This window comes from Sitophilus oryzae, unplaced genomic scaffold (assembly GCF_002938485.1).
Source record: "Sitophilus oryzae breed Bouriz unplaced genomic scaffold, Soryzae_2.0 scaffold_1436_pilon_pilon, whole genome shotgun sequence".
Taxonomy (NCBI): domain Eukaryota; kingdom Metazoa; phylum Arthropoda; class Insecta; order Coleoptera; family Curculionidae; genus Sitophilus; species Sitophilus oryzae.
The window spans coordinates 4,826,021-4,853,473 of NW_022146100.1; the positions used below are offsets into that span (position 1 = coordinate 4,826,021).

The 27,453-nt window shown below is 32.0% G+C and overlaps 1 protein-coding gene across 1 annotated transcript; it reads left to right on the top strand.

Annotated features, from left to right (window-relative positions):
- LOC115876511 lies at positions 1-26,679 on the top strand. The gene is made up of 4 exons (XM_030892312.1): positions 1-355; positions 17,363-17,837; positions 23,851-23,994; positions 26,190-26,679. Exons 1-4 carry the CDS (start codon positions 280-282, stop codon positions 26,419-26,421), a joined length of 927 nt encoding a protein of 308 aa, XP_030748172.1. The 5' UTR covers positions 1-279; the 3' UTR covers positions 26,422-26,679.
- Positions 26,680-27,453: the final 774 nt, after the last annotated feature.

Sequence of the window (27,453 nt, forward strand, 5' to 3'; positions counted from 1 at the left end):
CGCGTCATGACATGGCAGGCCGCGATGTAAACAAAACGCGATCGCCACAGCAGCGCAACACGGGCTATGTAATATTTATTTCCGTTGATTTCGTTCACTGAAAACCATCTCGCGGCGCTTCTGGTCGCGTGGGAAGCAGAGCGAAAGGGAAATTCGGAAAAACAACCGAAAAATAAACACGGAAAAGAAAAACTATTTCGAAACTACTTTTTAAGATTATTTTTTACTCGTGTGGAAGAGAATAAAAATAAAATATAGACAAATAAATAGTAGTGAGCAATGCGTGAGTGCAAAGGAAATACTTTACTGTTTTTGGGTGACAGGAATGTAAAAAAAGTTAGTGGCATTTGGAAGGGTAAGTCTCATGAAATGACAAAGATCTGCATTTAACAAGAATAACTATATTTTTTTATTCCCTGTGCCTACTAAAAATACAAAATTTACGTTTAAATATGTATGTCACAGAATTATTTAAATAATTTGAACTTTAAAAATAAATTACGAAAAATGATTCTCTACGTTTTATTATTATTCTCAAGATACAGGGTGTTTCAAAAAACATGTGCCATCTTTTGTAAGGAGATTCCTCAAGTAAAAATAAGATTTATTTTTTATATTAACATAGGTCCGATTCTGCTTTCTTTCGTAGTACAGGGCGTTAAAGTCTTCATTTTTTTATTTATTATATTTTTCTTCCAAGTGCTTTTAGGGATTCGAATGAAATTTTGGTGTTTTTTTTATATTATTTACGTTTAAATGTTTATAATACAGAAATTGTTTATCAACTTGAACTTAAAAATTATGCAAAGAAAAATGTTTCACACCAATAGCTGACAAGGAAACAAGAAAAAAAAATAGAAACCAAACTCATAAAAGAAAAGCAATATCGATAATTGGTATTACCAGCATTTTTTCTCGGAAAATGTATGCCTGCCTTTATTTGACATCATTACTACTTCTTTTTGGCTATGAAATGAAAATAGCTGTCATTTTATATGTAAAATTATATGGGGAATGTCACCGATCGTCGTTTCCAAGCCAACTGGATGTCGTTTTTTTTAATCATACGGTATATTTTTGTTTACTAAAACATCGTTAAAATTATAATATATTTTAATTTTTTATTTTAATATAAATTTATATTGATATTATAATTTAAAATTTCATAGCAATTTGGTTCTAAATTTGTTGAAAAATATTGACTTTAGTTATCGTGTTTATAGAATTTGATAATTTTATTAACATTTGTGGTATTCCAAAAATTAAGATATGACGCTGTATGCGTGAGGTGAAAAAAAATCCCCGGATAAAGCTTCGTCCACACAACGTTTTACCTGTGAGTCTTACCTTTTCAGTCAAAACGTATCAAATAAAATCTTGTGTGTAGTTGAAAAAGCGGTCCGTTTTTCTTACCGAGAACATTCAGATTCGCAAAAAAACTGTCGTTCTGTCACACTGAAAATAATTTACAAAAAATAATAATAAGGATATGTTACATCATCATTTTTTTTCCAATATCGATAATTTTGAACATTGGGTTCATTATTTAAGGTAAACGTGCATTCGTCAGTGAAGCATATGTTTTTTAAAAATTCCCTATCCGTGTTTGCTCTTTCCATCATATCAAAACAAAACGCCTGCCGTCGTGTTTCGTCCCCATCTCGTAGCTCTTGGTGCTTTTCATATTTGAAGGAATAGTATTTATGTCGTTTCAAAATTCGAAACGCTGTAGTGTGATCTATTCCTATTTCATCCTCAAGTTTCCTTGTGCTGATCTTTCCATCGTTCTCGTCCACGCACAATAAAACTTCCAAGTCGGTATCATTTCTTGCGTCTTCTCTTTGTTCCTGCCTTGCTTCAAATCTGCAGTTATTTATTAGGGTACTTTTGGTCTCAAATCTCTTGATATTCCTGGCGATTGTAGATTTTCAAGGTATCGGTCTATTCGGATACAGAGCAGCAAACATGTCCGACACATTTTGATAACTATTTCCTTGATAATACCATTTAATCATCAATACTTTTTCTTCGGTAGTGTAATTCATGGCTAATATTTTCGATGTAGGTATGAGTTTTTAATAATAATAATAAAGCACTAAATAGATAAATTTCTGAAATGACAACTTCATTTGACAGTTATCTTTTACCTTGACTGGTGCTCATAAGTAAATACAGGGCTATAAGAAAGGAGAAATATTTAAAAAGAAATCGGCGATAACTCGTAAACGGGCTAATCAAAAATATCTAAAGTTATTCTTTTGAATGTAAGTTTTAGTGCTCTTCAATAAATCTAAATAGAATTATTCTCTAAAATAATTAGGGAAGCCAATAACTGACCCCATTAAAGTTTACATGGGATTTCCTATGTCCCGTTCGACGCTGCAACACCCGGTATAGCACTGTAATCACAAAACTTCAATCTATTTCCGTATTGTAACGGAATTTTAAATTATATCTTTATTTTCGAGAAAATTTAGTCCAAACAAAAGGAATATTTTGTTGACGTTTGACCATCAAAGTCATAAAAATAAAGAAGCTGTGTGAAGTAATCCTTTATCTTTAATTTCCTTCTTCGTTTGTGTAAAAATACCTAGCCAGTTTTACATAAAACATTAAATGCCCAACGCTTATTTTGCTACTTTTTCGGACTAGTAAGTGGACTCTTAAAAGAGAAATGCCTCCAATCAAGGGCGTAGATAAGGGGGGGGGGGTACTCGGGGACAGTACCCCCCCCTGACGCTTGACGAGATACGAGAATTGAAATAGTCATTGACTATGAAAGGATTTTTTAAATTAATATCCGACATATAAGAACACTTTGTATGCTTTTAATTATGTTGATTTATCGTTTATAATATGTTCGACCTAATTAAAAGCACACAAAATGTTCTTATTAACCAGGACAGATTAGTGGGGTTAACTCTAATCAATATCCATAAAAATATTGAAATAAATGTTGATGCTGTTATTGATAGGTTTTCCAAACAGCGTACTAGAAAACTTGAATTTGTTTTGTAGTTTTATTTATAGTTTTTATAGTTTTTTTTGATAGTTTAGATTTTTTTATTTATAGTTTATAGAAAATTAACTAATAAACGTCGTTGTTTCATTTTTGTGTATGTTATTTACAAATCTATATTTTAATTTTTGTGTTATGTTTAGACAAAAAAATCGCCGTAGTTTTAATTCGACAAAAAAATTCCGACGTTGATTTTTTTTGCGACTTAATCATAGTACCACCCCCATAGCATACACCTATCTACGCCCCTGCCTCCAATATGCATGGTCTGTGATGTTGAGTTGACAGTAACTCACATTATATATGTGAATGTCCTCAATATACGGTAGAGAGAAGTAGATTCCATATACCTGGTGAGATTCGTGAATGTTTGCCTGAAGAAGAAAAAATTAAAAATATTTTGAACTTTATGAAAGATATTAATATATACCACCAACTGTGATACTCACTTGTGATGGCTCTAATCCAACTGTGATACTGTGATGTTGTGTTTTTGGGTTTGTTTTTTATCTTTATGTCACTCAACTTGAAATGTTTATGTCAATGTAGATTTTTAAATTTTGAATTGTCCTTGTAAGAGTGGTCCCTTCAGAGATCCCCTGTAATTGCATTGTTATCAATAATGAGTTGTACATGGCATGAAATGAAAATAACTGTCATTGGTAATCGATGCCTAGGAAAAAAAAGAAAATAATAATAATAATAATACATAGGGTGTACCATGTAAAAAATTAGAGATTTTTAATTTAAAATAGTTGAAATCCATAAACTTATTTCGAATATCCTGTAGGATGTGCGTTCACACAAAAAAGTAACTTTTCGGTGTGATTTCTTGACTGATTGTTCTTACAACTCCAAGTATTGACAAACGCGCCGCCACTGTTTGTGAAGACAATAAAATATTTAATTTTATAATAATTAATATTTAAAGTACGTTCCTTTGTATTTAAGTTTCTTCTAAATTAACTTTCCGTATATGTACATGTACCTGCTGGTGAAAGTATTTCGTGATGTTTAGGACAATACAAGTACCTACCTATTCCTACTGTGGAGGTGCGCGTGTGTGTTTTGAATAAAAATAATTACACGCGTGTGAACACAGCGTTTCATTATTTATTTTAGGATAAAGTAATTTTCTCTAAGAAAATAAAACATAATTATAAATATATACAGCGTGTCAACAAATTCAAGACTATTTAGGATTTCGGAAACCATTATACAGGGTTGTTCACAACATACGACACGGAGTATTGTAGCTAAACGATTAGATTTTTACAAATTGTAAGTTTTGGGTTCGTTGAAGGACCATTAGAGCTACAATTTAAAAATATTTTTACAAGATACAGAGTGTCCCAAATAAATAAAAAATATCAAAGTTGCATTTTTTTAAATGGAACACCCTGTATATTATTGCATTTTTAGTTTCTACGATTAAAATAAAGGTAAATTTGATAAGGTTTATTACACTTTAACCTTACCGTTTTTGAAATATTTTCAATTTTGCGAAATTGCAGTATAAATTTTAAGGCTTCATTTCTCCGAGGATATCAAAGTTTTTAATACTAAATATTTACTGAAGTTTATTTATTGATCAGTTATTGTGTTGCAATAATAAAAATTATACTACCTTATACAGAGTGTCTAATTTTTTTTTTAAATAATTACTAGCTTTAAACGGCAATAACTTATTTAATTTAAATAGAACACCCTGTATATATTATGAGAATCAGATGCACAATTTAATTGTCTATCAAATTGTATTATACTACTTCTTACCTATTCCTTCAAGTTTGCGTAGAAAATGCATTTTCTTATAATTTAGACCTCATTTATCAATATACCTATGGAATATTGACATTTTAGATTGTTTTTAAAGCAACAAATGTACAAAATGTACAGGCTAGTAATATTATCGTTTTTAGTAAAACGATAATATTACTAGCCCATTTGTATGCAAAAAGAAAAATATTTAAATCTTTATAAAAGAGTATACAATTAATTAAATATACCACCAGTATTTCCGCCCAAACACTAATTAACTACATACTTAATTGTGTTCGTTAAAAAATTATTCTAAATAAATGTGGATTTGAATCAGAAATCAATATAATAATAAGTTATGAAAATGAACATCTCTGTTGTTATAAATAAGCATTTGTCAAAAAATTAAATATCATTGTTAAGGTGTTGCTTTTTACCACACTGTCTAATACACATACATAATTCAGTTTTTTAGTATTTGTAGCAATTATTACTAATCAACGCAAACAGTCAATTAATGTAGTTTGCATACTGGAATCATATTAATTGGTCCTCTTTAACAAATATTTAAACAGTTTTTTTTTTTATTTTTTAATGAAATAAACGAACTATATCGACAATATTAGTATCTGTACTCTTTAAAAATTTAGTACATCTTTAAAAATAATCTAAAATGTCAGTATTCCATGGGTATATTGATAAATGAGTTCTAAATTACAAGAAAATGCATTTTCTACGGAAACTTGAAGAGATAGGTAAAAAATGGTAAAATACAATTTGATAGACAATTAAATTGTGCATCTGATTCTCATAAAATATACAGGGTATTACATTTAAATTAAACAAGTTATTGCCGTTTAAAGCTAGTAATTATTTAAAATAAATTTTTAGACACTCTGTATAAGGTAGTAAAGTTTTTATTATTGCAACACAATAACTGATCAATAAATAAATTTCAGTAAATATTTAATATTAAAAACTTTGATACCCTCGGAAAAATGAAGCTTTAAAATTTATACTGCAATTTCACAAAATTGAAAATATTTTAAAAACGGTAGGGTTTAAGTGTAATAAACCTTAATAAAATTTATCTTTATTTTAATCGTAGAAACTAAAAATGTAATAATATATAGGGTGTTCCATTTAAAAAAAACAACTTTGATATTTTTTATTTATTTGGGACACTCTGTATCTTGTAAAAATATTTTTAAATTGTAGCTCTAATAGTCCTTCAACGAATCCAAAACTTACAATTTGTAAAAATCTAGTCGTTTAGCTACAATACTCCGTGTCGTATGTGGTGAACAACCCTGTATAAGAAGATCAAATTATAACGAAGTCGCAAAATTTTATGTTCTACAAAATGCCGTTTTGCATATGAAAATATGTATTGTATAATAGATTTTAATTTTTTCTTTAAGCTTCATTCAGAACCTCGCAATTAGTGGAATAAATTAGTTGTTTCAATTAGCGTAGAAGTTTGTTTCTTTAATTTCAATGTAAGCATTCAGAACGATTAAATTAGTGGTAGTCATTTTCAATTAGTAGAAAAAGTTATCAAACTTTTAACTTTTCCACTAATTATACTTCAAAATTTGGGAAAAATATCATTTTGGCATTTGATTATCTTCCGTCAAGAGAAATTGTGGTAAGAAATCAAAAGTTGATTGTTTTATAAGCTTTAGCTAATATTTATATTAGGCTTTCTCTATGGATACAACTGACTAACACAATCTGTTGCTAGGATATTTTATTAATTTTAGTTATGTGTTTTTAGACATTGTGAATGATCATAAACTAAAAAGTCAAAAACCGTAATTGAAACCACTAATAGCAAGGTTTTGAATGAAGTTTAAATACATAATTTTTAAATACGGACCTGGATCTTTTAAGTCCTTTATAAAAAAATTATGAATTTCCAAATGCAAGCCTATCAAACCAGACCAAACCAAACCAGCCCTGGTGATAATAAAGCTATTTCTTATTTCTGAAACGCACAAGAAAATATAGGTCGCGATTTCTTAATTTAAATAAAACCCTGAACAGTAAAAAAGTCGTAAAACTGCCCTGCAATGTTGTACAAGGAAAAACTAATCGATAGCGAAGCTAATGCTTCTTTTATTTCACCATAAACGTAAAAAAAACCTAATGAACAATATCGTTTTAACCAAAGTTTTAACCTTTATGTCATTAACTTGTAAAATATCAAATGCTTAAATATACGGTTTTCCAATAGTAGTTAAGACATATTTATGGTCAAAAATCTGTTATTGGGACTACTTTTTGGTCATAATTCGTGCCATAGAACAATAAACTCTCAAACATACCAATTATTTTCTAATTTTATCGTGGGACTGTCCATAAATAAGCAGTTCGAGGCACTAATCTTTGACATTATCTCGCCAGATTTACGTTTCGTTTTTGTTAGTTATTTTCTTCTACAGTTTATTTCATTCTACGTTCTTTTTAGTGTTAGTATAAAGGCGGATATAATGTAACAGTTTGTTAACATTCGCTAGTCAGGTGAGTCAGTGCATGGAAATAATCGGCGAGCCGAGCGGCTCGCGAACAACAAAGATACTCCACTTGACTGTCGTTTTTTTAGCGAATGTTTTTGATTGTTACATTGCGGGTTAGTTCGGTTAGTACAAGTTCGGCGAACGTACGTATTCCACTCATATTTCTAGTAGAACCAATAACTTTAATTATGCTACTACTTACTGATATACTTAAAAACGTTTATGATGTATTATCATTGCGGAATTTTGATATTTGCACATCCTGTTTTAACATATTTCCTGTGCTTTTATTTATTCCTATGATAAGAAACGTTGGCCAATACAAAATAATAGATAAAATTGGCTATATTCAAACGATTTCAGTGTGTAAGCAATAGAAATAGAAATTATGTAAATGCAAAGAAATTAATATGGTAATTTTGGACGTATTGTGTAGCACCAGTAGTCGATATTTTTATTTTGTTTTAATAAAATGCTATATACAGGGTGGCGCACCTCATTCGCCTCGGTTGATTATACGAAAACGGAAAGATGTAGAAACAAAATTTTTATAGGTATATGTAGAGAGGCAATGTGCATAATTTAAAATTATTTTCCAATGTACAGGGTGTGTCAGAACTGAGATCCATACCAAAGTTATATTTTTTCTTATGGAACACCCGGTATTTTATTTCATTTTTGGATTCTTGGGCATAAAATAAGGCACTTATTATAAGGGTTTAATATGTTTAAATGCTTTGGTTTTTGAGATATTTAAAGATATTTAAATATTCTATAATAAACAAGTTTGTCAACACCTTGTACATTACTTTTCAGAGTTAATTATTGTGCTGACTTTGAAGCCAGAGAAATAAACTTTACTAAAACATGTTATTGCTTCCTTAAATGTATACAGGGGTATCAAAAATTGCTGGTCTATTTTAAATATTTATTTTACATAAAAACTTCCTTATCTTACTTCTAACACGCCCTGTACATTTCAAAATAATTTTAAATTATGCAAATTACCTTCCCACATATACTTATAAAATATTTTGTTTCTACATCATTCCGTTTTCGTATAATCAACCGAGGCGAATGAGGTGCGCCACCCTGTATCTTCTTCTTTACATGCCGTCTTCTCATAGAAGGTTGGCGACCACTTTTCTAAATTCTTCTCTGTCTTTTGCAACATGGAACAATTCTCCAACGCCAAGATTTGTCCACTCTCTAATGTTTCGGAGCCAGGATTTTTTCTTTCTGCCGATACCCTTCCTCCCCTCAATTCTGCCCTGCATAATATTTTGTAACAGTAGATATTTGTCACTGCGTAATATGTGTCCCACGTAAGATGTTTTTCTTATCTTAATGATTGTGAGAAGTTTTCGTTTTCGGCCTATGCGTCTCAACACTTCGTCGTTGCTTATTCTATCAGTCCAAGGTATCTTCAGAATGCGCCTATAGAGCCACATCTCAAATGCTTCGAGCTTTTTAATCATTTGAGTCTTCAGCGTCCAAGTTTCTACTCCGTACATTAACACCGACCACACATAACACTCCACGAATCTCAACCTGATGACAAGGTTTAAATTTCTGTTTGTGAGCAATGTGGAATATTTCATAAATGCATTTCGAGCCATTTCAATTCTGATCTTAATTTCCTGATCAGGGTCCATTTCAGAATTTATGGTAGAGCCGAGATATTTGTATTTTTGGACCTGCTCTATTCGGTTCCCATTTACTGTCAGAATAGGGTTAATATTTGGGTTTTTGCTTATGACCATCATTTTAGTTTTCTGCGTGTTTATAGCAAGTCCCACTTCTTCACACTCTCGACTGACTCCTTCCAACAGGGTTTGAAGATCTTCTGCACTCTCCGCCATTATGGCAGTATCATCGGCGAATCTTAGGTTGTTAATCAATGTCCCTCCAATGTTTACTCCCTCAGGTCTCTCGTAAAGTGCTTTTTGAAATACAAACTGAGAGTATAGATTGAACAGTTGTGGTGATAGAACGCAGCCCTGGCGAACTCCTTTTTGAATCTCGACTTCATCAGTCTCGATGTCCCCAACTCGAACCACTGCCGTTTGATTGTAGTAGATATTTTTTATTAATTGTATATCACTTGGGTCCAATTTGATGCTCTTTAAGTTCTCTATAAGTTTGTCGTGTTGGACTTTATCAAAGGCCTTTTGAAAATCAATGAAACAGACATACACATCTTTATTGTATTCTCTACATTTCTGTAGCATTACTGTGATGGCAAATAAAGCCTCTCTAGTTCCCAGACCTTCTCTAAAGCCAAACTGCGTCTCATCCAGTTGTTCCTCGCATTTTCGATATATTCTCTGTTGGATTATCCTCAAGAGTACCTTCAGAGTATGACTCATCAAACTGATTAGCCGATACTCATCACAGGACTTGGGGTTGTTCTTTTTAGGCAGAGGGATGAAGACCGATTTAAGCCAGTCTTTTGGGATTTCTCCTGTTTCGTAAATTTTATTGAGCATTATTGTGAGTTGAGTTAAGTTTCTATCGTCTAAGGCCTTCAAGAATTCTATTGGTATATTATCAGGTCCGGTCGCTTTTCTGCTCTTTGATGTTTTTATAGCATACTCCACTTCTGATTTTAAAATACATAGCTGTTCCGCCTGGTTGCTCTCATCTCTGACGTCATCTCGTCTTGCTGCAAATAGATGTTCAATGTATTCCTTCCAAGTTTGTCTTTTGCCTTCTTCTGTTAACTGTATATCTCCCTGTGCGTTTCTTGTGATCATCGGTATTCTTTTTTTTTATTTCCAGTTAATTCCTTTAACTTTTTATGTAGATTAAAATAATCATGTTTATTGTTCAGTTGTTCCATTTCACGGCAATTCTCCTCCATCCATGTCTCTTTGGCTTTTCTTATGCGGTGTTCTATTTGTCTTTTTGATTGTTTATATTTTTGCGGGTCAGTGTTTTTGTATTTACGCTTTTCCTCTATAAGGTTTATGATTTCCTGTGTCATCCAGGGGTTTTTCGTATTATGTTCTCTTCTGCCTACAACTTGGTCCGCGGCAGTCAACATTGTAGATTTGATTTGGTCCCAGGCCATGTCGATATTTGTCGCTGATGCTTCCAAAAACTCACTTGCTATTGAGTCGTTAAACTCCTTCTGATACTGCTGTTGTTTGAGCTTTTCTGTGTTTATTATCTTCGGTTTTATTATCCTTTGCAGCTTCCTTAGTCTCACTTTTACGTTGGCTACAAGCAATTCGTGGTCAGTGTCCGCATCTGCACCTGGGTAGGTTTTAGCACTCTCAATGCTATTCCTAAACCGTCTGTTGACACAAATGAAATCAATTTGATTCCTTATGATCTTCTCTTTGCTACTTCTTGGTGATGTCCAAGTATAGAGTCGTCGAGGTGGTAGCTCATAAAAAGTATTCGCAATAACTAAATCTTTCTCCTGACAAAACTCTATGAGTCGTTCCCCTCTCTCATTCCTATCTCCCAGTCCGAAGCCACCAACAGTATTCTCGATCCTTCCCTTGCCAACCTTAGCGTTGAAATCCCCCATTATCACGTTAATTTCATGTTTCTTCAACTTTTTAGTTAGCTCGTTTAGGTCTGAGTAGAACTTCTCTATAGTTTCTTCATCGCTGTCGGCTGTGGGAGCATATACCTGTATCAGGTTGGTGTTTATAGGCTTTGTACGCAACTGGATCAGCATCATTCTTTCATTATAGGGCACGAAATTAGCAACATATTGTTTGAGTTCTTTTTTTATCATAATACCCACTCCATGTTGGTGTTCGCCGTTCTGACATCCAGAATAGTACAGTACCACATTATCGCTATTACATTCTCCAGCATTTGGCCATCTAACTTCGCTGAGACCAAGGACTTCTATGCCCATTCTGCGCATCTCAATAGCAACGGTTGTTAGCTTTCCAGTTTTATAGAGGGTCTTGATGTTCCACGTTGCAATGCGAGTTAAAGTCGTATTACTCCTGTTCTTCTTGTTACTCTTGTCAGTCTTTAAGATAGTTGCGTTCTTATTCGTTCTCCTGTCACGGGGATTTCTCTGGATGACGACCTGGGAGGCCCCGTGGTCTAATCGTGATATTCCTCCCCTGCCGGATCTTGGCTTCCGTATTCCATGATCAGTAACATCTCTCATTCTTGTACTTGACATAGTGGTTAAACTAGGGATGCTTACTAGCCTTTAATACGGTGGTTTCCGTTGCCTTCCGTATCCTCATACCGTTGACATTGCTGTTCATCCGCCTTCGGGGTCGATTTCTCAACCCCAGGACAAAGGGTGCCCTTGCCTCAGCTGTTCCTCCGCCCTCTAAGAAAGAGGCCGTTGACAGCTTGAGGGGGATAGCTTATTCCGGCTATCGTCGTTCGGTGCTTTCATACTATCCCTCAAAAGCAGGGTTGCCACTTTCGCCGGGTCCGCCGCATCGAAGATCTTCTTCTACGCCTTTACCGCCGGTGTCGGCTTCATCCGTAACCCTGGACAAGGGGCCCTCACAGGGTGCTATCAGCCGGAGCCAGCTGAACCCAGGTTTTTTTGCGAGGTGTTACTCCTCGATCCCTCCTCCTTCCTTGTCTCTTGCGTGACAAGGCCCCAGGCTTGGGACTGGGTTAGCGGAGTTATGGACTACTATGGACTACTTACGGACTACTACTTATGGACTACTTAAGGACTTGAATAGAAAAAAATACATTAAAAATTATTAATAGAGACATTTATACATTTTTAAAATTTAATATAGATTTCTAATCAGTGTCTATATAGCATTTCATCACCAAAGCCACCTCGTGATATTATAAAATAACATAAAATAATGATTGTTGAAAAAATTGCAAATTGTTGATGGCAAGTTTGTTTCGCTCTTAAAAGTTAACCAATAAGGCATGTGTTGACATAAATAATAGTTATTTTTTATACAAGACGGTATTTTATCATCGACCGAAAAGATTAATTCAGGAACGATGAAATCGCGAGTAAATTAACTTCGGGAGACGATAATGCAATTTTATCGTCGTGTATAGAACAATATTTTTTCCATAGCGAGTAACGTTTTAAAAAATATTCAGAAATTATTATTTCAAGGAATTTATTACTTACGAGTAGAAAAAATATTGTGCTGGGTTGGCGTTGGTTCCTATGTAATTTGACAAATAAATAAAGCTGTCTCTTTAGTTCTCAGTTTTGAGTCAATATTTTTTAAGTCTCTTTCGTGTCGCCTGCTGATTGAATTGGAGCCAGAAATGGCTCAAAATGAAATAAGTAAATTACCAACAGATATTCAGGCTGAGGCGACAAACGCCATATCCAAACTGCTTCCATGTAAATCCCGAATAATTTATGAAAAGGAATACAAAAATTTTCAAAAATGAAAGCAATTAAAAACGTTCGAGAAGAAATAAAGTTTTTAACCTATCCTCGCTGATAAAGTATCATTTGATCTACCCTTGCGGTTAAAGTACTATTTTATCTACTATTTTTGATAGATATAAGGCAATTTTAACAGTTGCTATGGAATAAAGAAACAAAATGCTCAGGAGACATGATTGTGAACGAAAAGTGATCGTTTAAGAAAAGTTATTCAAGAAATTATTGCACACTCAATTAACCCTGTACAACAAGCCCAATATTAAACTTTATAAAAACACTGAGTTTATAAATTAAAGTTGTTAGATTTATATACAGCCCAAGTAGCAAATTTTATTTTATAAAGGCTGTATAAACAGCTATGTGATAATTTTTATTATACCTCAATTCATATAACGTGCTATAAGACCGTAATATGATAGCTTTACAACCAAAAAAGACCCATTTTTATACAACCGTTTAGTAGTATAGAAGTTCTATAAAAAGGGTATACAACTCTTATGCAACTATTTTACCAAGCGTTATATAATTATTATAAAACTTGTTTTATTGTGTCACATCTAAGAAACAGAACAATAAAAACATTTGATCATTTAGCGAGGTAAAGAGTATTTTATTTTTTACCGAAGCATATTAGGAGCAAATTGTATTTTAAGCGTGTCGTAAAATGAATCTAGAGGATGTGGATTGTTAAAAAGGAGACTTTACTCGACAATGAAAATGGCGGGTAGAGCCAGAAGGTACAACAAATATGTAATATAAAAAATCATTAATAGGGTTTGAAAAGTAGGGACAATTTTTGTTGCGCCGAAAATTTTACTGGTAGATTGTAGGTATGTATTTGGCAAAAAATTAAAGCTCTTTAATTTCGATTAAGGTTTACGTATAAATTTAAACAATAAAATAAAATAAAATTTTCAAAAATTCTTGTTTTTAATTTAATTAAACACTTTATTACTATATGTGGGAATCTTATCACAAAATAGTTCTCAAAAATAACATTTTACAATTTATTTTGATGTTTTTAATTTTGCTTAATATAATGGCGGCCATAGGCCATACAAAAAATCTGCCTTAAACACGGCGAATTATAATGCAACCATTTTTATAAATGAATCCCTTAAATAAGTCTGCTGTAAAATAAAACGGTATAGGATAAATATCGCAGAATTTCATTACGCAGAATTTCCAGGCACTATAGAACTATTTTGGACATATTGAGATTTGTGACAAATAGATGTTGCCAAATCTCATTTGATTAGTATTTAAACTAGCAAACATGATCAGATTTTCATGGATTCATGCACGCAATGCATTTCATGCGTGCCCGACGAGTGAGCGGCAACCTAAGGACTTGGAAAAACAACAATAAAACAATACAAACATTACTACAGTAAAACTTTTACATCAACGTGGCAACAATGCTTTGAAGAAGCCAGACAACCCGAGAGATTTTGGCTTTTGGGAACCCAGGGAATTCTCGGGATTATTTGCCGTAATTTCGAGGAGTTTTTTCTTACATGCTCTTTATAACTACCACTGCGTTGGTTAACTTTTTTCCAACTTTGTCCAGAATTCATAATAGCTGTGATTGATTATACTCGTACGTAGATATTACTTTTGCAACAACAACAATAACAAAATAAATAACTAGGTATACCATTTAATTTAAAATGAGGTTATATTATACATTACCAGTTTTATAATGCAGATATTACAGCGAATTTATTTTGTTAATCACAATTTTATCATATAAGGCTATATAACTGGTGTTGTATACAGCACCGTAGTTTAACGCAATAAAACATTCTATCATACAACGTAATACAACTTTAATAAGACAAGTTTAAGTAACTATTATATGATCTTGTGACTGCTAGTTATATGAATATTATAGAACTCTTACATGGTGGGTATAAGAGTCTAATAAAATAATATGTTTGTTATCATATAGCATTGTCTTATTAAGTGTTATATCATACTAAAAGAAATTATCGTTTAATGCGTTATAGGATACGTTGTAAAAACCACTAGAAAATTGTTTAATATGACAACTTTAATTAAAAAACAGAATGGTCGAAACCAAACGCTTAATAAAATCAAGTAGTACTTAAGACAACGCTATTCGACTGTTATAAAATAATTCAGTCCTTTTAGAATTTCTTTTTGCTACTTGGAAGGAGGCTAAAAAAATCATGAAAATAGGGCTAAAAGTAAGAAAAATACACACAAAAACATTTTAAACCTAACGAAAAAAATTTCCGTTACGTTTTTTTTGCATCTGAGTGTAGTTGTGCGAAAAATCTTGTATAATAGGTTTATGTTATTATTAGGGTGTCCGTTATTTACCACCAAGTTGATCATTTCTCTCACGACGCCCTGTAAATTTTTAGTTTATTGTCTAAAAAACAATAACAAACCATTGTAAACCCTTAATATTCACAATAAACCTTGCCCCAAAGACGATTCATTTCCAATTTAAATTATATAGGAATTTGCCACTTTTTGCAAATATTTTTTTTCTCTCGATTTTATTCTCTTGCAGCCATGGTAATTTCATGATATTATACAGAATAGAACGCTAAGCAAAAAAGGTCTCTCACAATTTTTCGGTAAACCTACTCCTTCAAAAGTTATTCACGGTTAAAGTTAACCACTCGGTAAATTCCTAAATTCTTCTTTTTTTTTGACAAAATTATGATTATTTTTGAATAATTTAATCTATTACGAGTAGGTCTATCGAAAACTTGTAAGAAACCTTTTTTGTAGAGCGATCAATTCTGTACCAGAATATATAATTGTCATGGCTGCGAGAGAACAAGATCGAGAGAAAACAAATATTTGCAAAAAATGGCAAATTCCCTTGTAATTTAAATGAGAAATTAACCGTCTTTGGGGCAAGATTTATTGTGAATATTAAGGGTTTACAATGGTTTGTTATTCTCTTTAGACAATAAACTAAAAATTGAGAGGGCGTCGTGAGAGAAATGATCAACTTGGTAAATAACGGACACCCTAATCATTATAGCCTACTTTGGTTTAACTTTTCCAAATACAGCAAAATCAAATACCGGGTGTTGCATCGTCGGACGGGACATAGGAAATCCCATGTAAATTTTAATGGGGTCAATAGTACCATTTTGATGAAAGAAAATGATATATTTTAAATATTGCAGTAAACAGTGAAAATAAATATAGAGTGATATATATTTTTGAAAAGCTCAGAGCAAGACGGATCATATGATTTATAAATATACAGGTTGTTACATTTGAAAAAACATAACTTTGGTTCATATTGAATTTTTTGGAATATTGAAAATGCTCATCGGGTATACCGGGTGTTGCATCGTCGGACGGGACATGTAAATTTTAATGGGGTCATTTATTGGCTTCCCTAATTATTTTAGAGAATAATTCTATTTAGGTTTATTGAAGAACACTAAAACCCACATTCATAAGAATAACTTTAGATATTTTTGATTAGCTCGTTTACGAGTTATCGCCGATTCCTTTTTAAATATTTCCCCTTTCTTATGGCCCTGTATTTACTTATGAGCACCAGTCAAGGTAAAAGATAACTGTCAAATGAAGTTGTCATTTCAAAAATTTACCTATTTAGTGCTTTATTATTATTGAAAACTCATTCCTACATCGGAAATCTTAAAGATGTATTTATAAACACAAATTAATATGAATTAAAGTAAAATAAAGTAGTTAATTACAAGGTTAATTATAGTATTATTACAATATTCAATAACTTATTAATTTAGGTACTATTAAATTGTTAGAACTTTAGGATTTAAGAAGATGTTCAAATATTCCTCCATCGACTGCTAGACAATAACCCAGGCGATCATAAAATTCTCTTCTTACATTCGCTAGTTGCGGTAAACTGAAATTCTATTGCATTCGGCAGAAATAGCATTTTTTAACTCGTCTAAATTTGGGTATTTTTATCCTTTTATATCCTGTTTTTTAAATGGCCCCAGGGAAAGAAATCATTTGGCGAAATATCAGGAGACCTTGCTGGCCAATTTACTGTATGATTTAGGCCAATAACGTTTCCGTTAAAACTGTTGTCTAAATATTCCCGAACAGCCAGGGTACTATGTGCCGGGCAGCCATCCATTTGGTACCAAACTTCCTGATTTTCCCTAGTGGTATCATGTGTAAAGCAGGTAAAATATGATTTTCGAGTAGTTCCAAATAATATTCTGCATTTAAATTTCGCGTAAGAAATAATGGCCCGATAATATTGTGTCCGAATATCCCTGCCCAAACATTTACTTTCTGTGGATATTGCGTCCTTGTTTCGACAAACCTGTGTTGGTTTTCTTTGTTCCAATATCGATAATTTTGAACATTGGGTTCATTATTTAAGGTAAACGTGCATTCGTCAATGAAACATATGTTTTTTTAAAAATTCCCTATCCGTGTTTGCTCTTTCCATCATATCAAAACAAAACACCTGCCGCCGTATTTCGTCCCCATCTCGTAGCTCTTGGTGCTTTTCATATTTGAAGGAATAGTATTTATGTCGTTTCAAAATTTGAAACGTTGTAGTGTGATCTATTCCTATTTCATCCTCAAGTTTCCTTGTGCTGATCTTTCCATCGTTCTCTGTCGTTTCCATCGTTTCGATGTCCCGCTCGACGATGCAACACCCGGTATATTATTAATCCCATTAATTTATTACAGGTCTCCACATCACCTTCTACGTGGCCATAGCCATCAACGCATTCATATCATCCATGTCGGCAGGAAACATGTTCCAGACCTTCAAATACAACTGCATCCTGTTCTGCACCGATCTGGTCTTCGAAAGAGAAACCATTCAAAGCGATTTTGTCAACTCGACCAAATCACCCTCGCCAGAACTCGGATTTGTCGACACCACCGAAAACGCTCTAGATCTGAATATCACAACAGTGAAACCTGATGATGTGGAAAAGGAAACTGTGATTTTCAAGAACGACTCGCATGTTTATTTAAAAGAAGACGGTGCTATAGTGTTGGTGAGTGCGAAGATTGATGTGAAAAAGTCACGGTTCGCTTCTCATTCGTATTGTAACTATGTGCTGGGTGTTACATTGATCACGTTCATTTTTTCGGCGTTTTGTATCATTATTTTGGCGATGTGTTCCAAAGGAGGCAGAGGACCAACGAATAATACGTAAGTATTACTTTATCAAATCACATACGCTTTATGAATGACCTAAGATCCATTACAGTGACAGTTTTGTGCCTGTAATTTTAATTCACAATTTTTCACTGGCTCGTTGGACAGACTTTAGGTATAGATTAGGTTAGATTTTTGGGGTAGCTTTCGATCTATTCCACTAAGACCTTTTCAGGTCTGTTGTGGTCCTCTCCTGATCCTCAGGTTACACGAGGATCAGAATCCAATCCTATCATTTTTCAAAAAGTCTAGCAACTTAGAGACTGAATCCTCTATATCAAGCTCCTTGTCGATAATGGCCTATCATTGCCTAGTATAAAAAATTGGCACCGGGAGGCACGTATAGCCGCCCTTACTAAAATATGTTAATAAAAGTTGGTAGGCAGTTCTTTTAGTTTCAAAGTAAAGGAATTTTTCCAATTTTTTTTATCTCAAAAACTGCCCCATACAGCACGTCCAAATGAAATTACGTTTCTACAGGGGAGACACATGAGAAACCAAATATGTTAAAATGAACCTAAGTGTTCATCTAGTTCTAACATATACATATGAGATACACGCAGGTTTATATTGATAGAATTGTGTGATACAGTGTTTACTAGTTGTATACCGTATGCACTCAAGATTCTAAAGAGTTTTTTGTAACCTAACAAATAATTATTAAAATGATGAAATCTGACGTCGGTATATAAGACATACAATGTATAAGTCATATGTATGTGTGATACTTCGTATCATAGTTGTGCCTATAGTACACACCTTGTAAAAATGTGACGTATACACATAATATAAATATTTATATAGACACTTTGTAATAGTGTACTGTTTTGTCTACATTCTAGCATGAAATAAAGGTGTGTGCACGCGCGGATAGCCCTCAGCGTAGATACACCGACCAAGTGTATCTTATGTGTCCTCTCTCTGTTCTCCTTTCTAGGAGTGGTATGTGTTAGCAGCCATTATTGTTTTATCATTCGGAAGGTCTATATAAATGTTCTGTTTGTGTGTAGTTTAAAAGAGATTTTGAGGCAAGCACAAGTTTTTAATTACCTTGTTACACCTTCCTAAGAGCATTATTAATATTATAGCAGCGACTCTTCCCTTACTCGATACCTAATTTACCAAATTTTGACCCCAATGAATGAAAACTCCAAATATTCTCGTATAATGATAAAGAGGTTAGCTCTGCAATATATTTTTTTTAATTTGGAAATAATAAAAATCTAAATGGACTAGAGAAAGAAAGATTTAAACACTTCAAAGAACTTCTTACACTGATATTCGGTAAGTTATTGATGGATCAATCTACAGATATATTTAATATTCAATAAACAGTTTCATATAAAATTTAAGGGTGAGATTGTTAATCTGGAAATAAAATACAACAAAGTCCAACACGAACAAACCAACTGCTTGGAGGGAAAAGAGGAGAAAAAAATGACTAAACGAGGTCCACCAAATCGTGGCGATATACCAGTGTTTACCATTTTAGTATGTTGTTATACTAGGTACTTATATTTTTAATACATTTTGATACAAATTCTGTTCTTTTACAGTGTTTTCTTACTTCTGGTTTCTGCAGTGTAAATAATTATAATTATTGTGTTATTTGCGCTATTTTATGGAAGAAAAATGGTACATTTAATACAAAACAAAAATGGAACAATTTTAAGGCTACTTCTCTTGAACTTACGATCGAGATATTTTTTTAAAATACAAAGTTTTGCCTTCCTAATTTTTGTTCTAAAAAGATATAATTGTATCATTGAATAAATATTTCTTAAAAAGAACGAAAAGTTAGGCATCAAAACTTGTATTATTTCCTAAATTCGTTCATAAGAAGTAGTTTCATCTAGCACAAGATGTATATACACGCGGTAGTCACAACTGCAATGTGTAAACAGAGTTTAAACGTAATACACAAGCACTGTGTATCCTACGGCACACTGTGTATCCCTTACTTTGTGTATACGTAAATGCTATACTGTGGCTACACTGTGAGGCGGACGTTTAACCTTTGTGTATACGTGTTGAACTACAATGTGTAAACGTAGCATATTTACATCGGGGGAATTGTGTCACCCTGTGTCTACATCTAATAATGTAAACACATCGTAAATGTGATTTGATGTGCTGTATGGGGCGACTTTGACTGATTTTGATGTTATTACAAATTTTGTTGCAAATATTATTCCTAATCTTAAATTGAAAACCGCGTTTCGCTAGCTACTGTAATTTGGGAGTTACGATTTTGGGAGTTACGATCTTTAACCCCCTTCCATACCCCCTTACCAACCCCCCACCCCCACAAAAAACTAATGGCCAGATTCTCGGGTGCCACAGTATTTTTGTGCCAAATTTGGTTAAAATCGGTTTAGCGGTTTTTGAGTTATCGTGTTACAGATGGACAGATGGACAGACAGACACCATGAAAATATTTTGTATTTAGGTCATTTATGACCCAAATAACTCATTTTGAATGAAATTAAAAAAAAACTTTTTTTTTGCCGATCTTAATAGCCTACCATACCTATTGGTAAAAAAAATGGTCGGCTGAAAACTGCACATTCATCAAGCTGTATAAATATGTTCTATCGTTTCTACTCGATATTGACAAAATCTGTACAGGGTGTCCCATTTTGGTTGAAATCATACGGTATCTCGGTTATTAGTAAAGATAGGTGGATGCGGTTTGCACAAACCTGTCCCACTTTTTTGTCAAACGAAAGATGCTGTAAATAAAATTTTCATAGCCCTCTTCGTTTCTGAGCTACAGGGTCTTTTCGAAAATTTTGCAATTTGGGACCGCCCCAGTATCTCCGTTATTGTGGATGATATCCAGAAGGTGAAAATTGATTCTTGTAGAACTTTTTACGTAGAATACAGTGGCGTAGTCTATTTTTTTACGGAAAAAATATTTTTGAAAATATGAACTAAAGTTATGTTTTTTCAAATGGAACACCATGTATATTTATAAATCATATGATCCGTCTTTCTATGAGCTTTTCAAAAATATATATCACTCTATATTTATTTTCACTATTTACTTCAATATTTAAAATATATCATTTTTTTATTAGTAGGCCGTGATAAATAACATAAACAAATACATAACAAACACATAACTACAATAACATAACAAAATTTTATTTGGCATAGATATATTTTACTTTTGAACTGTTACTACTGAATTTCTGAATATATCTTTTTTTCTTTATAACGGGATGGGTTTGCATATATCTAAAAGCTTGCATTATTAAAACATTTTCCAGGTGTTCGACATTGTTGTAGTTGCCACGAAATGTTTCATATTTTGAAAATCTCCAAAATCAGAAATCGAGAACGGACAAATCCAGGAACCAGGGAAGCCATTGCATTGGTTCCTTTCAATGCAATTCATTGATTTGAGAAATAATAATTTAACAAAATCCTAATATTTTCAAAGTTGTTAGGGAAAGCCCCATCTTGCTGAAAGTATATTTCACGTAAATTAGCTAAAACATATCTAAAAGTTTCGGCTCGATAACTTCCAAGAGTTACAAATAGCGGTAGAGAGTTAAGTTTTCCTAATATTTATAGACAAAATTTATTAGTGGCCCCTAAAATAAAACAAGAGATAGACAGCGGTATATTGTTAATAATTCTTTATTTTCTTTTATTGTCAATCATGGCCAAAGTCATGGCCTACTAATAAATATGATTTTTTAATAAAAACTTCTAAATATTGCAGTAAATAGTGAAAATAAATATAGAGTGATATATATTTTTGAGAAGCTTATGGCAAGCCAAATCATATAATTTATAAATATAAAGGGTGTTCCATTTAAGAAAACATAACTTTAGTTCATATTTTCAAAAATATTATTTTCGTAGAATAACAGACTACGCCACTGTATTCTCCGTAAAAAGTTCTACAATAAACAGTTTTTACCTTCTCGATATCTTTCGCAGTAACAGAGATACGGGGGGTGTACCAAATTGCAAAATTTTCAAAAAGACCCTGTAGCTCAGAAACGAAGAGGGTTGTGAAAATTTTGTTTACAGCATCTTTCGTTTGACAAAAAAGTGGGACAGGCTTGTGCAGACCGCATCTTTCTATCTTCACTAATAGTGGAGATACCGTATGATTTCAACAAAAATGGGACACCCTGTACAGGATGTCCCGTTTTGAGTGAAATCATATATGAGACCTCCTTTATTAGTGAAGATAGAAGGGTGCGGTTTGCACAAACCAGTCCCAATTTTTGTCAAACGGAAGATGCCGTAAACAAAATTCTCATAGCCCTCTTCATTTCTGAGCTACAGGGTCTTTTTGAAAATTTTGCAATTTAGGACACCCCCTGTATATCTGTTATTAATTGTTAAAGGTATCGAGAAGGTAAAAACTGTTTATTGTAGAACTTTTTACATAGAATACAGTGGCGTAGTCTGTTATTCTACGAAAAGAATAGTTTTAAATATATGAACTGAAGTTATGTTTTCTTAAATGGAATACCCCGTTATAAACTATATGATCTGGCTTGCCATAAGCTTCTCAAAAATATAAATATTTAATAATTGTTTTAATAATGCAAGCTTTCAGATATTTTCAAACCCATCCCCCGTTATAATAAATTCCGTTATAAAAAAGAAAAATATATTCAGAGATTCAGTGGTAACAGTTTAAAAGTGAAATATATCAATCCCAAATAAAATTTTAATATGTGTATGACTATTTTACTAAATACCATTTTGATTTTTTTGTTATTTATCATGGCCTACTAATAAGAAAATGATATATTTTAAATATTGCAGTAAATAGTGAAAATAAACATAGAGTGATATATATTTTTCAAAACCTCAGAGCAAGACGGATCATATATGAGTTATAAATATACAGGATGTTACATTTGAAAAAACATAACTTTGGTTCATATTAAATTTTTTGAAATATTGAAAATGCTCATCGGGTATATTACTTCAAATAATACTGTGTAAATCGTTTCAATTAAAGCACAACAAAATGGTTATTTTTCTGCATATTTATTTACACAGCTGTCTAAATATAGGTAATACACAGTCTAACCATCGGTAATCTGAACATATACAAACAATGCAACTACTTACATTACAACTAAGACGGCTGGGAATGACAATCGGTTATAGTGTTGTCGATGTGTAATGAGGCTCTAGACATCATTTACTTGGACTGTACTCTTTTTAGGGTTCCGTACCCAAAGTGTAAAAGCGGGAACCCTATTACTAAACTTCGCTGTCCGTCCGTCCATCCGTCTGTCACAAAGGTCTTACGAACCGTTATAGCTAGACAGTTGAAATTTTCACAGATAATGTTTCTATGTTGCCGCTATAAGACAAATACTGAAAACAGAATTAAATAAATGTTTATAATTAAAAAAGTACTTTCACTAAACATTATCTTTTAAGTAAGAATTTTACATAGAATCTTTCAAGTCCTCGGTGGCTGCGTGGTTAAAGCGTTAGGACTTTACGCTGCTATGACGTTGGAGCCGTAGTAAAGCAGGTTCGAATCCTAGTCAAGGCGACTTTTTTTTAATCGTTTTTTTTAACTTTTACATATTTATTTTTACTTTTTACATATTTATTATTGATTAATACAAGTTTTAGTAATGTGTTTCTTCATTTTTTTTAAATTACTTATACGCGCATTCAAAATTTCAGCTAAATCGGAAAAAAAGTTTCTAATAATATAGTGTCTATTGTTGTATAGATAATGAATGGTGCGCGAGTCCGACCAATTTTTTATTTAAAAATAGATTTCTGTGTCTGAAAAGGTTCTATCCTTTTTTAATCTTTCTATAATTAGCGGTAATTTTTTGACATATTTTATAACAATATTTAGTAAATGACGCCTAAAGATTGACCTCGCCAAAATTAACATAGATTGTTATTCTGCCGTCTTTGATGCCGTTTTTTTTTTCGATCGTACGGTAAAAACATATACAAGATTAAAGATAAACCAATAAAGTATAAAAATATTGTATTTTAGTCTAAAAAAACCGCAAATGATGATCTATCCCATCCTGCTGTCTTCAATTCTTCTTGGTGTGATCAACTTCATAGCATCGCTATTTCTGAAGAAGGGAATAAGACAGTTTTGTGAAAATTTTGAAATGTTCTCTGGTGAAAAAAGGTAAGAATTTACAGGGTACACTAATTTTTTTAGAAAAAAATAATAAAATTCCTCATTTAGAGGTATAATTAATTTTTTTTGTATTTTTTTGTTATTAAAATAGAGTGAAATGTCAGATTTTCAATACAAATTAATATTACTTATTAATTTAATTAATACTTTTACCATTCTACCACAAATTTAAAAAAGAAATAATCATATCATATTTCCTCCTATTATTTTATAATTATATAGTCTGTAAAATTAATAACTTTGAATTTTGACCGTTATTTTTTACCAACATGGCAAATATAAAATCCCTCTGTCAAAAAAGTTACTGATATTCTTTAAATTGAGTGCCTGAACGAATCAGATACGTTACTCTTTTTACTTAAAAAGAAAATAGAAATAGAAAAGGAAAATAATAAAACAAGTGACAGTTCTTCCTCTCCTTGCAAAAATCAATACGAAATGTCATAAATGACAAAAGTAAAATGTCATCAGCTTTTGACATTTCTAAATATTAGACCATTGCCGTCTCTAATAGAACAGCCACGAGGCGAGATTCATGACGTCACGCTAGTTAGATACTACGGATTAATAAATATGTTGTAGAATACACGAAAAACATAATTATTCCTCGTATTTTTGGTTTGTATTTTAAAAATGATATAGTTTACATGAAATATACATAATATACAGTTAATAAATACAATATAATATGTACCTATTTATAGTTATAAATATTTTGGCAAATAAACTATGAACCATACAAATGCAGCAAATGTTTTACAATATACAAATAATGAATAGGTGGTACATAAGATAATGGGTAAAATGTAAAATATATTTTAAATTTTGGGTTTTGAAAATCGATCTAATATAACATAAAATTAAAAATATTCAATATCTACTAATAGTGATGTATTATTATTTGCATTCACAAAATTTATTTATATATTATAATGTTTACTGCAATTAATAAACTAATATAAACTTCAATTCACAAAAACTATCTACATTGACTATGGAGTACAATTTCAGCGATATTGTAAAATATTTGCTGCATTTGTATGGTTCATAGTTTATCTGCTAAAGTATTTATTGCTATATAATATATATATATATATATATATATATATATATATATATATATATATATATATATATATATATATATATATATATATATATATATATATATATATATACAATATATATATATATATATATATATATATATATATATATATATATATATATATATATATATATATATATATATATATATATATATATATATATATATATATATATATATATATATATATATATATATATATATATATATATATATATATATATATATATATATATATATATATATATATATATATATATATATATATATATATATATATATATATACATATTGTATTTATTAACTGTATATTATTTATATTTCATGTAAACTATATCATTTTTAAAATACAAACCAAAAATACGAGGAATAATTATGTTTTCCATGTATTCTACAACATATTTATTAATCCGTAGTATCTAACTAGCGTGACGTCATAAATCTCGCCTCGTGGCTGTTCTATTAGAGACGGCATTGCGTCAGCATGGCCGCAAGTTGCTAACCTAATAAAATTAACACTAGAAAAGCCCGCGGGAACTGTCAAATTCAAAGTTATTCGTTTTACAGACTATACAATAGATTTTATGACAAACTGTAACAACTTTGATAACTCCATAAAGCTTCATTCAGAACCTCAAATTAGTGGAATAAATCAATGGTTTCATTAGCGTAGAAGTTTGTTCCTCTAATATCAACGTAAGCATTCACAACGCCAAAATTAGTGGTACCTCCTAATCTTCAATTAATGGAAAAAGTTAACAAACTTTTAACTTTTCCACTAATTATACTTCAAAAGTTGCGAGGAATGTCATTTTGGCCTTTTATTATCATCTGTCAAGAGAAATTGTGGTTAGAAATCAAAAGTTTGTTGTTTTATAAGCTAAATATTAGTCTTTCCCTATGGATACAATTAATTAACTACCGCCAGTTGTTCCTAGAATATTCTATTAATTTTAATTGTGTTTTTTAGACATTGTGAATGATCGTAAACTAAAAAGTCTAAAGTGTAATTTAAACCATTACGAGGTTCTGAATGAAGCTTAATAGCACTTAATTAGCAATTTTCTGTTTCTAGGTGTAACTCCCTCATCAACAACTTTACCCTGCACGAAAGGCAAGTTAATTTCTATTTGCCCTACTTCGTCCTCATACACACATTTGATTTGACAATCGTCTTCTTCGGCTGTCAAATATTGGTGACGTTACTCAGGATCGCGTATGCCGTGGATTATCAACTGTACACACTGGAAGCAGTAGTTGGAGAAGGCAGTCAACTAACTCAAAAAGAAAAAGAAGTCAGTCTTTAATAACTGGCAAGTCTCTTTTTTTGGTGAAGAGAGTGTTAACTACAAACTGTCAAAAGACTTTGACACGGTGAAACAGAAAGAGAAGTTGGGGATTGAAAATTATAGATTTTTAAAACTTAGCACAGAACTTTATTTCTTGGAAAAAATTCTAGGTTTGTCTATAGGCTTGGTGCATTCCCCGCCGGTGCTGCCACCATCGGAGAATATCGTAAACACTGGTTTAAATAGCGAATATACCAATGACTAAAGAATCCAAGGACAAATAACACCCGAGAGCAAATTGTGACGATGTCACCAATCAGTGCCGTGGCACATAGTTTTCTTAACCCAGCTGTTTGAAGCAATATTTATATTTTTTGACAATTGTTTTGACTACGCCTATGGTGTATCATCCTAATTAATTACGAAAAAAACGTATTAAAATGTTAACAAAAGGTACAAAACTAGTATCGACGTATAGCACATATCAAGTACATATAGATGTTAATTGAAATTGAAGAATAGTTATCGAATTCAATAAGAAAACGCTAAAAAGTTGGAGTGGACTGTTTATTTACCGATGAAACGTAACTCCTGGCTCTTTCTTATCGCTGCTGCTTTTACACTCGAAAGCTGAACAACTAATTACCATTGTAATAAAGTTTATACAAAGTTTACTACACACAAATTATTAAAAATCGCTAAAATTGTCGCTGGTGACCAAATAATGACTCATTGTTTGCCACCAAAACAAAAAAAAAGGTCACAAATTCTGCTGCAGCCCGTATAGGGGCGTTACATGTCCTTATATTCTTTAGTCATTGGAATATACGAAAAATGTAATATACAAGGTGGTCCGAACTGTATTCCGGAACCTTCGGCAGCATATTCTACAGATTAAAATAAGTAAAAAAGTCCGTATAAATGTATGTCCTAAAATGCTTAGTTTCGGAGATACAGGGTGTAGAAGTTTCATTTCGAATATTGTAAAAGTTATTCTTAATTCATTTATTTTGATTTTTTCCAAATTATTTCTGAAGTAACGCCAATATT

Coding starts and splice junctions, on each gene's coding strand:
- LOC115876511 (XM_030892312.1), top strand. CDS start 280: ATGCGTGAGTGCAAAGGAAATACTTTACTGTTTTTGGGTGACAGGAAT. Junction 356..17,362: donor AGTTAGTGGCATTTGGAAGG/GTAAGTCTCATG, acceptor AATTTATTACAG/GTCTCCACATCACCTTCTAC. Junction 23,995..26,189: donor ATGTTCTCTGGTGAAAAAAG/GTAAGAATTTAC, acceptor TTCTGTTTCTAG/GTGTAACTCCCTCATCAACA.